This window comes from Magnolia sinica, chromosome 6, assembly GCF_029962835.1.
Source record: "Magnolia sinica isolate HGM2019 chromosome 6, MsV1, whole genome shotgun sequence".
Taxonomy (NCBI): Eukaryota; Viridiplantae; Streptophyta; class Magnoliopsida; order Magnoliales; family Magnoliaceae; genus Magnolia; species Magnolia sinica.
The window spans coordinates 4,748,763-4,767,428 of record NC_080578.1 but is presented as its reverse complement, the minus strand read 5'-3'; the positions used below and the strand labels follow the sequence as shown (position 1 = coordinate 4,767,428).

Below are 18,666 nucleotides of genomic sequence, written 5' to 3'. Positions count from 1 at the left end.
ATTGGATGAGGGAATACACAAATGTCAGTTTGATATTCTGTGCATCAAAAAGTTTTTAATGGTCAATCACCATTGTTTTCTATATTGTGGTCCACTTGAAATTGAGACATGCTTGATCATTGGTATTATGCCTTAAAATGTTTCGAAAAAAAAAAAAAAAGGAGTAAATGACTTGGATATATAACACATACTTAAAGATGAGCCCTACAACTAAGGAAACACCAACTACTGTGTTGCCTGGGTAACAGCTAAGCTCCCAATGAAGGGTTATCAATTGAAATGGGCCTCAATTATGATGTAATCAAGGTATTAATATGAGAATTTGTATTCATATCTTTTTAAACTTTTTAGGCACTATTTAACTTTTTTCAGGATGAAAATGCTCATCCACTAGCCGCCCCCTTATATTGTGGTAGCTTTTTAAGGAAGTTGAGAAGGCCTTTTTAAAATGGGGGTGTGGGATGTACTAAATTAGTGATTAGAGTCTCTCTTCAGCTGATCTGATACATTCACTTTAATCAGACAACTATGAACTTACAATAGAATTATTTGAAAACAAATGGAGCTGCATATGTTCCACAAATGCATTAATATTGTGAGTTAATTCCGAACTATTTTATTTGGTGTGGTCCATTTGTGAAGAGTTTTGTCTTCAAACTTGGATAGATGACATGAAATTAAAACCTATTCTATGTGAATAGCTTAGATTTGTTATAAGATGATCTAGTGAGCACTACATAAGATGTTAGATGAGTTCAATAGGTAATTCCCTTGCCTAGAAAGGTCATTTAGCCTTTTTTTTTTTTTTTTTTCCTTTTATGTTTTTTGCCATAAACCGTTGCCACCTCTATGGCACCCACTTTAGTGAGCTTCTAAATGTTTTTTTGTTTTAAAGATTTTTGACAAAATTCTTTTACGTAAAAGCTATGACGGCAAAGGTAGGTTTAGGTTAGGGTAATGGTTGCTTTGTATGTGTATATGCATTTTTTGTTGTTGGTAGGTGTCTATTAGTCTCGAATTCGATGACGCAAAGCACGTGCGTAGATTATGGGCGTGTCAGAACCAATTGAGTCCAATTCAAACCGTGTGCACTGACCCTTAGCGTTGAGATAGAGAGAGGCTCGATCGTGCGTCTGACCATTTCATCTATTCGGCTAACTGTCATGCACTCATTACTAAGGCCATTGGTGGAGGTTAGGGCTATTCATCTAATGAGCTCTTTTTTGTGTTGAAAACTCAAAGACTTTCGAAGTTGCATAAATTGTATGGTCGAAAACAAAAAAGATTGGAGATAGATAGATGCAGAAAAAAGATGTGCAATTCACTTACCAGTATAGCGAGATCATTGGCATGACTGAGAGTAGCAGGGTGCTTTCGAGAGTAGTGTACTGATGAGCGAGGCAATGGATAATGCTAGAGATTATAAATTAAAGTTGGCCCAACGTATGAGCGTAGGTGGATAGATTCCTAAACTAAGATCTTCCTTCAAATCCGGCTCTTAGGCATAAATGGAAAGAAATTACGACTACTTAACTATGATCTTATCTTCATTGTATACCCAAAACATGCTATATGGATGATGTGGTTGGAACAATTGTTTACTTTTATCCGAAAATAAGCTAAGTACCAAAAGCAACCCTGAATATATTACATGTCCTTCAAATCTTTGTGCATGCTTCTTAAATATCTTTTATGACACATGACTTAATCCGCATCGTCCAATTAATTCGAACAAATTTTAGTACAAATAATATCAATGATGAGAGATTGTGAAAGGGATGAGGGTGTGGTGGTTTCCTTTATAAATGTTTTTTTAGAATTGTGAGAGTTTATGAAATGGATAAATTTTATAATGGATGAATTTTGAAATGAAAGAATATTATAATGAATGAATGTTACAATGGAAGAATGTTGAAATGGACGAATAATCATAACTGTCATAACGAGGGAGTTATGATCGTTTTCATCGAATTGAAGATCCATAGTCATTGATGAAATTTGGTTTTACTTTTGGAAAATCATATGGTGTCCAAATAAAATGATTCTAACGAGTACAAGATCACTAAAATTGGACATGTAAGGAATGAGTTATGACTGTTTTTGTCAGATCGACAATCCATAATACGTATTTACGATCCATTGTAAATATCAACAATCCGTAGTGAATATCGACGATCCACAATTAATATCGACAATCCACAGTAAATTTCGGTATTTAATATTAGCAATCCTCACTGAATATTGGTGACTACAATGATTATCAGTGATCCACAATGAATATTGATAAGCCACCATACAATGTTTATCCATTACAACATTCATCCATTGCAACATTAATCAATTACAACATTATTCCATTTTGACATTCATTACATTCATCTATTATAACATTCTTCTAATTTAATATTCATCCATTACAACATTTTTTTTTCGTTTACAAACTCCCACCATTCATGCTTAAGATTTTAAATATAAAAGGAACCACCACACTCCTCCTCCCTTTCATAAACTTCCACTATTAATACCCATAAAAAATAATACATAAAATCTATTATTATCCTAACATAAACCTACTTTTGGCGATCAAAACTTTTACGTCGAAGAGTGTGACTGAAAATCTTTTTAAAAAATACTCAAAACCTCGTTAGAATGGAGGGAATGACGCTGGATGCACACCGAAATGAGTGCCATGGAAGTGACAACGGTTATAATAGCTAAAATGGTCCCCTCCCATGAAAAAAAAAAAAGAAGAAGAAGAAGAAAAAGAAAGAAAAGGCTAAATTGCTTTCCTGTGCCAGGGACCCACCTATTGAACCCATCCCACATCTTGTGTGGATTCCACTGGATCGTCTTATAACATATCCAAGTTGTTCACACGAAATGGATTTTAATTTTATGACATCTGTCCAAGTTTCAGAGCAAAATTCATCACAAATGAATTACACCGAAGGAAAACAGTTTATAATTAACTCACAGTGTTAATGCAGTTGTTTGCCATAAAGAGTTCCGTTTTTCAAAAATGACGTTATTGTGTGTTCATTGCTATCCGATTAATGTGAATGCATCAGATTGGCTGAGGGGTGTCCCCAATCATTAACTTAGTGGGGCCCACACTTTGATTCTTAAAAGACCCTTTCAACTTTCACAAAAAGCTCTGTTGTATAAACAAACCGCTGATAAAGACATATTTTGGTCCAAAATACACCCAAATGGCTAAAAAACATACGACTTGAAATTCTAATATCACTGTCTATAATATTATATCATAATTTATAACTATTATAATTAATAACTACCGAATGTAACCAAATGATCGAGGTGAGACCTTAGATTCACTTAAGACCGTGCGACCTTTACCGTAGGGCTACTTTGATGTATGTATTTTGCATACAGGTTGTTGCCGATCTATTATTATTATTATTATTTAAAGATCAATTAAGGGCATTATCTACGATGATCAGTTAGACCATTCCACAGGAAACTAAGGCGATTGACCATTAATGGACTGTAAAAGTTTCGGATAGGCTGAAATTTGTTTTTTCCCTTCACACATACTTATGTGGCCTCATGGATGGAAAATAAACACTACGAAAACATTAGGATGCGCCCAATAACATGGTCGACTTGATAATTGGATCTGCCTCAGTTTTGGATAATATCCTAAAATGATAGGAAAAACGGATGGTGGGCGTCGATACAGATTACATACTTCAAGGTGGGCCCCATCGTAACTCCCCACCCTCTTGGCTGGTGTCTTGGTCTCACCTAATACGCTCCCTGATAAAACAGTGTAATCTCACAAAATTCGCCAATTCAAGCGCCTTAGGCAAACGCCCCAACACGTGTCAACGTGGCATGCAAGGCGTTCATCAGAAGGTTCTAATAGTGCAAATGTCACATCATAACATCAGGTGCGTCACCTAGACCGGTCATTCTGAGGGCCTGTTTGGCCGGGCAGCTTGGATGGGATTGGAAGATAGATCCCGGGATTGGCCAAGGCGTGCCAAACAGACACGAAATCCTGATCCCGGGATATAGCAATCCCATGGATCTTGAAGGACTACCATATCAACAGCCCGATCTCGCACACGTGCTACGTGAGTCGACCCGGCACATGTGATGGCGTTTCCTAGTGTTTTAAGAAACAACGTTTCAGATTCCAAGCCTCCAAACAATCTATGAAATGACAGCCGCACGTCATCATCAGCATTATAAATAGTAAAACGTGCAAGCATGCAGTAAGATCTAGAATGATCAACTAATAGACGGCCTCGTGCGTGGGCGTGGACAGAAAGTTGCAGTAATTAGGTATTCCCAACCAATGATTAATGGTAAATGGACGGGTTAGATTCGACTTCTTTAATGGCGTATGCTAGCTGACCTATTGATTGGACGGTCCGTCTTCATCACCGTACTCACTAATCAATAATCATTGGTTGGTAAAGTTGGTACCGTCAACGTTAGTAGCCCAACTGCCCAAGGGCTTGGAACTGTATTAGATGGGATTAACACTTTTATCATACAATGATTGAATGTTTGAAAATGGTAGAGTGTTTGGGCCATCCAATTCCATGTTTGATGAGATAAATTCTTGCTCTAGAAAAAAAAAATTGGATTAAGAAAATACCATTTAGTGGAGCATGGGATTGTGATCAACGAACCAAATTTATAGTAGATGTTGGCACTTCTATTTAATTAGAATGTCATGTGTAAAAGGTGTATATGGATGAATGACATGGATAAAGCAGATGCATCAATGTGGGGCCACATGTGTATCGGATTTTAAAATTTATGGTATTCCTATATGAATCATTTTAGGTAGAAAAATGATTAGCTTTTCCTGGACCTTCGAATGCCTGCACAAGGAACGGAGAAAGGAGACCCGGGCTAGAGCAGGGACCCGTTGACACCAAAGTCAAGCTAGAGAATCCGAGTCTAGTTGAAAATAAGATTTTAGGCTGAAAATTGTGCATACAGTTCACCATTAGGGATGCTCTTATTTATAAGTAGGAGAGTGTGGTAAAGTACGAGGTGGTCTCCTTGTTTGGTAGGTGCGTATAATAGAAGGATTTGGATCTCGTACATGTCGCGAGGATCTTCCAAGATACTCGGATAAGATTTCGGGCAGATCCATGTCGTGGCCGCCTTCTTGGATCCTTGGTTGAGATCTCGAGTAGTCACCATTAGGACCAGGTCAGAACTAGTAAAAGAGTAGTCACGCCGACCTGTGGTTATACCGAGCTGACTTCTTTCGCTGAGTCGTGGTTGAGTTCCTTTTGACATCGGGTAGATCGATGAATTTTCCGACCTGCTCTTAAAGACTGATGAGAGGTCAAGCCCGACCTTATTTTCCGATCGGTTTAGGGCCGAAAGTTGAGCCTTTAATCGTATCAGTTATCGACCGACCTGACGAAGTGCATAGACTTCTGACCTGAGCTTATTTTATTGGTCGATCCATTTTTCCCATAACAGATCAAATGCAATTCCATCCCACCTAATATTAATCCTTTCTGTCTTTCCAAGACACTAAATTTTACACATGACCAAATGCAATTCCATCCCACCTAATCCCGTAGAGATTAGTTTAGTCAAATGTTATGTGTGGCTTATAGGAATTTTTGTGAGAAATCCATTCCATCCATAAGTTTCTTAAGCTCACAATCGGACAAAAGTCCAAAATTCAGGTAAATTCAAAACTCAGTGGGACACATGACATAAGATGGTGAGAATGGAATTGTCCATCATTGTAGACTTCTTGGAGCCAATCAACCACTGTTCATATGCTATCCAAACTGCTCATATGGTTGTAGGCACAAATACCATCCTGATTCAAAACTTACGCGGCTTCCATAAAGTTTTCCAATCGGGGTATTGAATCCCACTGTTCTTATTTTGCAGTCACTTGAGTTTCGGATTCCTATCCTACTTTGAGTTTTAAAAACTCATTGATCAAATGAGTTTCTCTCTCAGGGATTTCTCTCTACTTATTTCCGAAGGAAGTGGATTTCCTTTTAAGTCATTGAGGGAAGTTGATTGCTGGTGATGGAATAATCATGGATATCTTTGGTGACCTGAAGATATAGGAGAGATGGGTTCAACCAAATAATTTTCAAACATGCTTTGCATGGTTCCATCTTTGAAATATATGTATGGCCTAGTCAAATCTTACCACAATCAGATGGCCAAGTATATTTATTGTGTTTTTGTTACAAGATAATCCACTTCCCTTTACAAACCTGATATGCAGAATAGATGGATGGAATAGACGTCTCTTGGTGGCCATACATCAGCTTTCTCTTACATTAGGTCCACCTCGATGATTTGTTAAATATCCACTATCCATCTGCTTCTCAAGCACATTTTAAGACATGGTTCCAAAATTTAAACATATCCAAATCTCAGGTGGACCAGACTACAGGAAATAGTATTGATTGAGTGTCTCACCTTTAAAAATTCCAAAGGGCCCATGGTAAGGTTTGCATAATGTTCATTTGACATCCAACATGTTAATGATGTTAAAAATACCAAGATGAAGGGAAAATATGAAGATCAACTTAATCCAAAACTTTTGTGGCTCACAAAAAGTTTTTAACAATCATTCATCACTGTTTCTAGGGGTGTGGTCCACTTCAGACTTTTATCTTCCTAAGTTTAAAACTGCATTCTAAAATTATATGAAAAAAACAAAAAGAAAAAGATGAACAATATAAATATATAAAAATACATCAAGATGCCCGAGTCACAGGGTAATATCTAATCTGGCCGCATTTTTTTAAGGTATCTGGCCCAGTACGTTCGTCTATCTCTGACAAAGCCAACAGTCACATATTTCACATATTGCCAGGTCACCACATCAAGGCTGATGGCAACAACCAAATCTCTGCGTCCACCGAATCCACCCCGCAATGAGAGCGGATTTGGTGAGACCCTGTCTCACCGTAGAATATGCGCCGTTATTGTGGGGTTATCATTAGCCTTATTTTCACGTAAGTATTAAGTATCCATGCCGTTCATCTGTTTTTCCAAATCATTTTAGATTATTATTCAAAAAATGAAGCAGATCCAATTATCAGGTAGACCATACCATAGGAAACAATGGTGATTGATTATCTTATCATTAAAAACTTCTTTAGGTGCACCTTAATGTTTTAGTAGTATTTAGTTACTGTCTAATATACTGATACGGTTACATAAGCCAGGATGAAATGAAAAAACAAATATCAGCTCAATCAAAAACTTTTGTAGCTCATTAATAGTCAAGCACCCTTATTTATTATAGATTGGTTCCCCTGATAATTGGATAACTTAATATCTGGAATAATACTGTTAAACGATGAACTGAGCAGAGTAGATACATAATGCATATACATCGAGGTAGGCCCCAACGTCACTGGTGAGGCGGTAGTCTCACCTAATCCGCTCTCCCATCCAGCAAGTGTTTTGTTATTTGGGTGGGAAGAATGTGCGGCACCTTAAAATTTTCATTAGGTGAGCCCCCGGTCCCAACCAAGACGGTATTGCCCTTAAGGTGGAGTTACCACGGGGCCAGCTTGATGTATGTATTATGTATCCACGCCGTTTATTTGTTTTTCTAGATTATTTTAGGGCATTAATCCAAAAATGAAGTAGATATGCTTATTATACAATCAGAAAAGTGGTGATTGACCATTAATAAGCCGCATAAGTTTTTGATCAAGTTGATATATTTTTTCCCTTTTATCCAAGCTCATATAGCTTGAATGGTAAATAAACATGGTGGAAACATTAGGGTGAGCCCTATGAAGTTTTTAATGGAAGGACAATCAATCACCATTGTTTCTCATGGTATGGTATGCCTGATAAATGAGTCTACTTCATTTTTGACATAATGTCCTGAAATAATCTAGAAAAATTGATGGACGGCGTCGATACATAATACATACATTAAGGTGGGCCCCATGGTGATCACACATTAAGGGCCACAGTGTCTTGGGTGAGGTTGGGGTCTCACTGAATCCGTCTCAAGATTTCAGTTTCCACGTAAGTGGAACCTATGATTCTATGATCCGCAGAGTTGATAAGATGTGATTGGGTGCGGGTGGGCCATGCACCAGAGATCTTAAGGGCCTGTTTGGGAGTGTGGATTTGGAACCTCTAGATTCGGAACCCTTGGGATTTGAAAACCCCCTAGATTTGAAATCCTCCAGTGTGTTTGGCACCCTTAAGTGTGAATCAACTTTAATCCAAAAATTAGCTATGCCTGATATATTTACAAGAGTTTGAATTTAATTACTAAATCAACTTTAATATCTTTAATTAGTGAGACATGTAATTTTTGACACAATAGTTGTGATAAGCCCGCTGAAATATATGCTTTGCCTGAAAATGATGAAATTCCAAGTCTCAGATGGGCCACAAGCATAATATTTGAGTGACTAACCAATGATTTTAATTGTTGATTTACATGGACAATGTTTGGATGGTGCTGGACAATGTTTGGAGGTTGCTAATTTACATGAATAATGTTTGGATGGTGCTAATCATCATTAGTGGGCCATGTGCCCAATATAATTTACACATGTTACACCCGCAACTATTGAATTGATTTTAGTTGTAATTCAAGCTCTAGCGTGGATTTCAAACCCATTCAAGAGAGGATTTGAAATCCCTTGAATTTGAAACCCTCATGGCGTGTTGGGCCCGTAGACTTAGGAGGGAGTAGGAGGGATAGAATTGTAAAATCCTCCTACCCATATACAGGCTTTGTTTGGGCGGTGAGGGATTGAAGTTCCTGAAGGTTTTTGATGGATTTGGAATCGTCGTCGTCATCCGATCCCTCGTCGAGCCCATCTCTCTGCCCCCTGCAAATCCCCGTTTCTCTCTCTCTCTCTCTCTAACACCTTTTCTCATCCTCCTCTCTCTCTGAATCTAATTCGAAAACTACCCCTGAGATTCTACAAATCCCCTGAAAATCCCATTTCCTTTCTTTCCTTCTCTCTCCAGGGTTTTACTTTTCTCCTATTCCTAGCTCGATTTGGAATCGAAAATCAGACAGATTCCATACCTTTTTTCTACAAATCCCGCTTCCAGTACATGTTATTGTCGAGTTTCCACGCAACGAGACACCAGCTTTTCGTCGCGGAGTCTGGGTTCTCGAATTCAGAAGAAATCATGGTCTTGCCACTGTTTGATTTCATCCGAGAGCGTTCCCGCAAGTTCATTTGCTTCTTCGGTTGGTTTTATCCATTCTCTTCATTTCAATATAAGTTGAGTCTATTCATTGAATTTGACTTTGTAATGATTTTTACCTTATTTTTTCATGGACGGATGGAAATTTGTAGATCTGTGATTAAAGACGGGTTTTGGATCTTTGAATTCGAGGGGAATTCAAAGTAGATCGGATGTGAAAGATTACACTTTTTGAAATATATTTTGTGGGCAGTTCGCAATTCTTTTTTAGCTGAGAAATAACAGTTCGGAGTCTATTACAATCTAAAAATATCAAAATTTGGAACAGATAGTAATTTTAATGGCTGGATTTCATGCCATCCCATGCTCCACCGAACAGGAGGTACATTTGTGATCCTCGGATAAGACAAGCGTCCCAAACATTACTCATTTTTGGTCCGAGATACAGCAATACCATGGTATTTGCAGCAATCCACTGACCAGCCCATCATTTCCTTAAAATAGATCTCTTCCCTCCTGATCCCATTCAACCCCTCCGGCCAAACAGGCCCTTGGCCGACAGATTGGATGGGATTGGATGGTATTAGAGTGGATTGCACGGATTTCATGGTAATGATAGCTGCGTCAGTAGATTGGTGCAAGATCTATGGGATTGCTATATCCCAGGATTGCTATATCGGTCTGTTTGGCACGCCCGGCCAATCCTGGGATTAAACCTTCTAATCCCTATCAATCCCTAGAACAAAACACGTTCCACATAATTTTGCAGGGATTAGGGTGGATTGGATGGGATTTAAAGGTAATGGCTGTGATGTCAGTGGACCGTCTTAAGATCCATGGGATTGCTATATCCCAGGATCAGGGTCCTGTGTCTGTTTGGCACGCCTGGCCAATCCCAGGGTCTATGTTCCAATCCCTTCCAATCCCATCGATTCTGCCCGGCCAAAGAGGCCCTTATACTGCCAAACAAGAAGGGGATTTGAAACCCCCTCAGATCCCCTCGAATCCACCATTTTTTCCTTCCGAAATTTTGGTGCATTAACTGCCAGAGGGGTCCAGAATATCAACGGTGGACAGTGAAAAGTGAGTGGCACGCTCAAAGACCAAACCGTGCGTACAATCTCGTTCTGTTACTACCTCGCATTTTTTAAGGAAGCTCAAGGTACCGGTATACCTTCGGGTTCTGATGTTGTGCAGGGAGTGCCATGTAGCTTGGATACACGTACGGCTGCCATCCATCCGCTCGGCATGTACCTAAAATCTGAACCGTACAAATAGTGGGGACCAACTGTGGATTTGGTCATGTACTTAAAGTCTGTTTGATCAGAAAATTCTGACCTCTGATTAATGCATATTTTGGACCGTTTACTACTTTCATATAAAGGACCGGTGGCCTCTGATTAATGTATGCTTTGGACAGTTTACTACTTTCATGTAACGGACCAGTCACAATAACGCTTCAGTTTAAATTTCAGGTTACAACCTAAAACCCATTAGCAGTCGGTCCGCCATTTGGATGGTTTGGATTTTAGGTAAATGCCACGTCGAACTCCGGAGGCTCTTATCATATGTACCAACCTATCTCTGTCGCGATTCAGAATCCAGCTCGCGTAGACGACCTCTGGGACCCACATGATGAGTGACCAGATGATCGGAACTATTCATGCTGTGGACTCTATGTTACAGTTAAGAAACATTTAATTTTGACAAAATAAAAATAAAAATCCATAGATGAATTGTTAAAATGAAAAGAAAAATTTTAATGGCTGTAATTCAACTCGAAAAATCAAATGATAGAATTATCATCCATGCTTGATTATGGGCTAATAGGTTATTTATACTAGTAAAGATAACATGGACGGTTCAAATCATAGGAACTTATCAGCATGTAGGTCCCAGTGGGTGGCGACACACGCTGAAAGCTGATTTGCGACGGACGAAAAACGAACTCCGAGAATTCTGACTGCTACATGCTTCTAGTAGTTCGAGTGAAGATTTTCTTTTTCGGCACTGGCCTCTCATACGTGGAGATCCAGTAAAATCTCTCAAGATCGAAGCTGCTCATCTAGCCTTTCTTACTGCGTAGATTTCTTACATAAAAAATCAGGCCCATTTGGTTGTCGGATGGGTATACAAAATAAATGGACGGTTAAAAAAATAGATCAATGGTTAGCATTCACGTAGATTGCGCATGTGTTGATATCGACAAATATATTTCCAATTCGAAAACCTAAACGACAGTGATAAGAATGATGAACGCATTCGATCTCTCTCAAACATGCTCAAATTTGACACGTACGAAAGGCGAGTGCCGAAAAAGTTCACTCGCTCGAGCGCACTAACCTTCACTATATCCCCAAAACACGTATTTCTCACTACTTTCAGGAAAAGCAGGGATATTTTGGTAAATCCGACATGGTTTTTTTTCTGAAAAGGCTAGGAATACTGGTAGACTGGTACTACTACTACTGCTTGTCTGCGGCATGCGGCTGGTAAACCAGACATACCCAACTGATATATTTACTAATTAGTCCCTATATTTTTCTTTCCTCGGGCTTCTGCAGTACCAGCAATCTCTCTCTCTCTCTCTCTCTCTCTCTCTCCAAAATTCCCTAAAATCTCTCCTCAAGATGTCTGCATTGTAGCAGCAGCTTCTTTCTCCAATCCCCCATTTCGTCATTTCCATTTCTCTCTCTCTTTGGCAGGTCTAAGACACCATGCTCTCCTCTAAAACCAAGTAAGTGTGCTTGACTTTCCCAGATCTGATTTGGTTTTTATTGATTTTTGTTGCAAGGTGGAACTTAAATTTTTTTTTTTAATTCTATGTTCCTTTATTGCCATGATCTGCATCTGGGTTCTTCTTCATTTGGGCTTTTGTTTTTGTTTTGGTGGGTGATCTGGTTGTAATATTCTGATTTGGGTTCTTGGGTTTTGTTTGATTCTGGATTCAACGTAGGATCTTGTTAGTTTTTCATTTGGTTTCTTGTTTTGCTTCATTTGGGTTTTTTTTATTTGATCTGGTTGCAATGTTCTGATTTGGATTTTTGGGGTTTGTTTGATTTCGGATTCAAGGAGGCATCCTTTTAGTTTCTATTGCATTTTGCCAGGATTTGCGTTTGCTTATTTTCTTTATTTTGGTTTTGTTCTGTTTTTATTGTTGACCTGGATGCAATCTTCTAATTTGGGTTTCTGCTTTTTGTTTGATTTTTGATTCAAGATGATATCTTTTTTGGACTCTCTTGCTGTTTTCCTATGATCTGCATCTGTTTGCTTCTTTATTTGGGTTTTTATTCTGTTTGTCGGGTAGACCTGGCTGCAAATTCTGGTTTGGTTTTTTGGGTTTTGCTCGATTTCATATTCAAGGTGGGATCTTTCGAGATTCTGTTGCTATTGGCAGTGATTTGTGTCTGGTTTCTACTTCCTGTGGAGTTCTCCTTTTTCTTTGTTGATCTGGTTGCAGAATTCTGATATGGGCTCTATGTTTTCTTCTTGATCTTGGATCCCAGATAGCTGCTTTTTTTTTTTCTTTTTTCTTTTTTTTTTCTGCTTTTTCTTTTATGTGAATTTTCTGGTTTTTGGGTAGGATTTGTATTGGGGACTTGATCTGGTTATTGAATCCTGAGATTAGGATTTTTGGGGTTGTTCATGGGTGTTTTTTTTTTCCTCCCCTTCTTTCAATGTTTTGTTTTTCTTGGCATGATTTTTGTTTGTATTCTTTTAACATTATGGGTTTATTTAATGGCTTGATCTGGTTATGGAATTCTGAGATTTGGGTTTTGAACAGAACTGGTTTATCTGAAGCTATACCAAATAAGACCTCACCAGCAACTCCTAGAGTTAGCCGATTAGCGAAGGGACCAACTAAATCAGACTCCAATGCATCTTCTCCCCTGCATAATTCACGCCTCTCAATCGACCGATCACCTAGATCTGTCGATTCAAAGCCTGTTATCGAGCGGCGATCACCTAAGGTCACTACTCCTGATGTAAGTTTAAGATAAATGCTAAATCACCGGACTCTTTCTTTTTCATTTTATTTTAGTACGGAATATCTGCAAAATTTTCACTGGAATTGGCATTTGGGTCTTTATTGTAGAAACAACAACGTCCATTGAAGCTTTCAGAGCTACAGGCACAATTGGGTCTGGTTCAGGATGATCTGAAGAAGGCACAGGAGCTGTTAGCTTCTGTTGAGAAAGAGAAGGACAGAGCTCTTGAGGAATTGAAGGAGGCAAGGAGGTTAGCTGATGAGGCGAATGAGAAGCTCAGCGAGGCCTTAGTTGCTCAGAAGCGAGCTGAGGAGAGTTCCGAGATTGAGAAGTTCCGGGCTGACGAATTGGAGCAGGTGGGTATTGAGGCATCTCAGAAGAGAGAAGAGGAATGGCAGAAAGAACTTGAAGCTGTTCGGAACCAGCATGCTGTAGACGTTGCTGCATTGCTGTCTGCGACTCAGGAGCTCCAGAGGGTGAAGCATGAGCTAGTGATGATCACTGATGCAAAAAACTCAGCTCTGAGTCATGCTGACGATGCAATGAAGATTGCGGAAATCAATACTGAGAAGGTGGAGGTTCTGTCAGGGGAAGTAAGCCGCTTGAAAGCCCTGCTTGATTCCAAGCTGGAGACGGAGTCCAATGAAGCGGCTGAGCTAGTCAAGAAGCTGAATTCTGAGGTCGACTTACTAAAACAAGAACTTGAGAGAGCAAAGACAGCTGAGGAGATATTGGCTGAGAAGGAAGCTTTGATTGATGGGCTCAGGTTCGAGGTAATTGAAGCGAAGAAAGCTGCAGCAGATGCAGCCAATTTAGCAGATGAGTGGGGGAGAGAGGTAGAATTATTAGAGACTCAGGTCGAAGAAGCCGCTCGATGTGAAAGAGTGGCTGCGGAACACCTCATTTCAATGAAAAAGCAGCTGGAGGAGAAAAAGTTATCATTGCAAGATGCAGAGTTGGAGATAACTTCTCTTAGAGAGAACGTTGAGTCATTGGAGATATCACTTGGGAGACATAAAGGCGATCTTGAGAAATCTGATCGGCATCTCGAAATGACAAAGAAAGAAGCTATGGAGACGGCAAGAACCATCGAAAATTTGAAGTCTGAGCTTCAAAATGTGGAGGAGGAGAAAACGCAGGCACTGAACAATGAGATGCTTGCAGCTTCAAAAGTTCAGAGTCTGTTAGAGGAGAAGAACAAACTGATAAATGAGCTGGAAGCCTCTAAAGATGAAGAAGAGAAGAGTAAAAAGGCAATGGAAAGCTTAGCGTCGGCTTTGCATGAAGTCTCCGTGGAGGCTAGGGATGCAAAGGAGAAGATTTTGATGAATGAAGCCGAGCTCATAAAATCCAAGTCTCAGATAGAAGATTTAAAGTTGGTTTTAGAAGTCACTCAGGAGAAGTATGAGGCCATGCTCAACAAAGCAAGAGAGGAGATCAGCCACCTTGAGAAGTCGGTGGAAAAGTCTCAGCTTGAAGCCAAAAATGCAAAGGCCGAGCTGGATGAGAAAGAGCATGGTTTTGTTATTGCTATCAAAAGATCAGAAGAAGAGATTTCTACTGTCAAAAGCGAGATGGAGAGGTTAGTGGAAGATTCAAAGGCTGAGTGGGATGGAAAAGAGCTTGGCTTTGTGAATGCTATAAAGAAGTCAGAAGAAGAAATCACTGCTGTCAAAAGGGAAGTGGATCGGCTGGTTAATTTACTCAAAGAGGCAGAGGAAGAAGTGCATACTTCAAAGGAAGATAATGCCAGGTTGCAGGGCACCATAAAACAAGCTCAATCTGAGGGGAGTTCTGCAAAAGAAGCTGTGGAGAAAGCTAAGGCTGACAGTTTGCAACTGAAGGAAAGGTTGCTGGACAAAGAGAATGAGTTGCAAAGTATCACACAAGAGAACGATGACCTTCGAGCTAGAGAAGCTGCTGCTCTAGAGAAGGTCGAAGAGCTCTCTAAGTTGCTTGAGGAGGCCTCAGCCAAGGAGACGGAAGAAAATGGGGAGCTATCAAATAGTGAAAAGGACTATGATTTACTGCCGAAGATGGTAGGATTCATGGAGGAAAATGCCGATGAAAGAGAATTAGGAAAACCCAACTCAGGACTTCCCTCAGAACAACTGCATGAACATCATGGAGGAGAGGATCTCTCAAGGAATGTAGACCCTGCAAAACCAAAAGAGGAGAATGGGAATGTGAATGCCAAAGAAGAAGAGGAAGAAGAAGACTCTGTTGAGGTCGATGTCAAGACATGGGACAACTGCAAAATCGTTGAGAAAGGCACATCACCTGAGCCGGAGCCTGAGCCCGAATCTTTTGAAGATGAATTAGACTCGAAGATTGATGCCGATAGCTATGATCAGATAAATGGGTTGTCATCGGAGACCATGGACAATGGCGGAAGCTCTCCATCAAAGCAACAGCAAAAGAAGAAGAAGGCATTGCTACGCAAGTTTGGGAGCCTGTTAAAGAAGAAGAGCAACCCCAAATAGCAACAGCTCGCGACCACAGGTATTTACTGTCATCTTTTCAGAATCTTATGAGCTTCATGTTGTTTTGTTGTTGTCATCATTGTTGTTTTTGTTGTGCTTTGAGCCTTTGGATTGTGCTCGTGGTCTATGGTGCTTGCGACACTTTCTGTGCGTATATGTCTGTAGATTGTAGCAATATAAGAGGTGTATTGAAGATTATCTGTTTGAATCCCATATGGGAAGTCATATGTCTAATGAGCCCTTGGGTGCTTATTTTCTTTCCTTTGTTTCCATGGAGAGGAGTGATAACTTATAAAAAATTGTGTATGATTATCATGTTCTTTACATTGAGAAACCATTTCCTTCTGCTTATATCAAATCTATGGAGAAATATTCAAGAAAAAAAAAACACTGACACACACACACACACTAGATTCACTGCTACCTCTCATGAACTTCGAACCATGCACTATGTTTGGAATAAGAATACATGTGATATCATCAATCCAAGAACTACAATAAGCCCAATGCTGCATTTTTGGAACACAATGAATTGATTTGGATGGATGAGGGTGTGTTTACATGCTCCACTGAAATGAGTTGTGATGACTCAATTCAACAAGGAATGGCCAATGTGGGGCTAGCCACATTGAATTCATAATGGACTAGCACTCTAAAACACTATTATGGTATTCTAATTCCGACTTGAAAATTACAGAATCACGAGTTGCAAATTTAAATTGTGCAACACCCTATTTGGTTGTCCTCTTTATTGAATTGACTTATTGCAGTTCCATTCACGTAAGCATCCAAACGTGTGTTCACCCCACATTTGTGTACAAGTGTCAGGATATTCAATAGCCTTTTCCACAAATGAAAAAGTGAATGTTTCATCAATTGATCGGGCAATTGGGTGGCATGTTTTGGCTAGGCAATGATGGTTGCTTCACATTTATTCGTTTCTAAATCTGTAGTTGTGTTGCTATCATGGAACTTCCAATGGGAATTCTCTTGCTTCTATATTTTCTCCAGCTGTGGATTGATATTTATTAGGTTGGTTAGTTTTAATGAGGGGAGATCCAGTCAGCCCAGTGGGTGGAATTTTGAAAATTTTTCCTTCCCACTCTCCCCATTTATAGGTGTGGGCTGATCTGAACCCTTCATTAACTGCGAACAGCCATGAATGGGTCATAGACCAAATATCATGGTGACTAGGTGCAATCCAACTGTTTAAAATGTTATTCAAAACCTCTAGAATCTGACCGTCTGCTGTGCCGGTCACTGCTGTTTCCTTCATTTATTCGTCTTTGTGCTTTAACGGTTTGTCCGGCAACTGACCCTCCATGACCTCGTTTGCCTGTTCTGCCTTTCAGGGAGAGCGGATTGCCTGCTGACTAACTCAGTATGCTAGTAGGGTTTAGCTTCAACATATTGAGTAAACTCTGTAGGGGCCACCATCATTTATGTATCTTATCCACACCGTCCATCCAATTTTCTAGATCATTTTATGGTATGAGCCTAAAATTGAAGGATATAGAAAGCTCAAATGGACCACACCAGAGGAAACAGTGGGAATTGAACATTGAACGCCTACCAATGAAAGAAAACTTAATGGGGGACGTAGAAGTTTTGGATCAAGCTGATATTTGTGTTTTTTCCTTTATCCATGTCTCTGTGACCTTATGAACAGGTTGGGTGAGAAATAAACATCACTGTGGACCGAAGGAAGGTTTCAATGGTGGATTTCATTATCCCCAACTGTTTCCTGCGGTGTGGTCCACTTGAGCTCTGGATATACTTCAATTTTGGGCTCATGACCTAAAATAAGTTGGTTAAAGTGATGGACGGCATGGATAAGATCCATACATCACGTATGGGCCCCACAGTTTTCTATGAGGTGCAAAGCGGCTCTCCTTTGGGGGGTGCATGCGAAGAGTTGGGATGGGTGGGACCATGTTGGCGTGAGTGGTGTCAATGTGCATGTATTAAAAAAAAGCTGTAATTGTATCACCTTCGATCATGTGAAGTCTTCTGACATGTTCATTCAATCATGTAATACCCTTTTAGCATGGTATGGTGTGAGACATGTCATGCTGAATTATCGTGCCATATGCTTCATAAAATGACCAAAATAACCCCGATTTTTTTTTTAATCCCCATTTTTCTATGTAATGGCCATTTACAGGTTCCAGCTAGGGGAACCCAGAGCCCGAATTTAAACATGAATTCCTCAGTGCTGGACCCAGTCCCAACCTGAATTCCTCTGTGGGTAATCCAACCCGAACCCAAGTTGCAGCCCTATTACAGACTGGGTTTTGTGTTCTGTTTAGCAGGCTGTGGAACTAGGTGCCACGGGGTTGGAGGGGTATTTTGGTCATTGTGACTTTGGAATCCGAAACATCTCTACCACTGTAGGCCCCCAAAATCCACCTTCCCGTGTAATTCCATTGCGAAGTCTACTGTTTTGTACGCTTCTTCTTTGGACGTAGCCAATTGACAGATCTGCCCTTTGTTCATTTTTCCTAAAAATCGTTCGAGGGTGGTACGGACTACCACAGGTATAGAGGAAAACTTCATGCTTCATGCAACCAACTGCTGCTTGTGGGGCCCACCATTTTGCGTATGTCATCCACCCGTTCAGCATGGTTGGCCTGCTACGAAAATGGGACACCCCAAAATCTAGCCGATCCAATGGCTGGTTGAGCGGCATCTGCATTTAGAGGTGTTTGGTTGTTCATTTTCTTCTATGATTTGGCCCACTTGATGATTGGGTCAGAATGATTTTTGGGCTGTCCCATTTTCATGGCAGAGCAGCCCTTCTGGACGGGTTGGATGTGTGATGAAGGCACTACCTGTGGCCCCACACCCACACGCAGCGAGTTACACGATACTCATCTATAAAAATTGAAGAGTTACCGGCTGATAGACATTCCTGTCCAAGAACTTCATTTCAAATTACATTAAAAAGTCCATTTCCCAAAATTTAAAAATTCACATGGGTTGGTGGGAGCTTGCGTTTGGAGTGCATTTAAACCAATCACAATTAC

General features: G+C 40.0%; 1 protein-coding gene across 1 annotated transcript; it reads left to right on the top strand.

Annotated features, from left to right (window-relative positions):
• The first annotated feature begins 11,701 nt into the window (after window positions 1-11,701).
• Window positions 11,702-15,964, top strand: LOC131248017 (WEB family protein At3g02930, chloroplastic-like). The gene is made up of 3 exons (XM_058248049.1): window positions 11,702-11,905; window positions 12,953-13,154; window positions 13,265-15,964. Exons 1-3 carry the CDS (start codon window positions 11,886-11,888, stop codon window positions 15,638-15,640), a joined length of 2,598 nt encoding a protein of 865 aa, XP_058104032.1. The 5' UTR covers window positions 11,702-11,885; the 3' UTR covers window positions 15,641-15,964.
• Window positions 15,965-18,666: the final 2,702 nt, after the last annotated feature.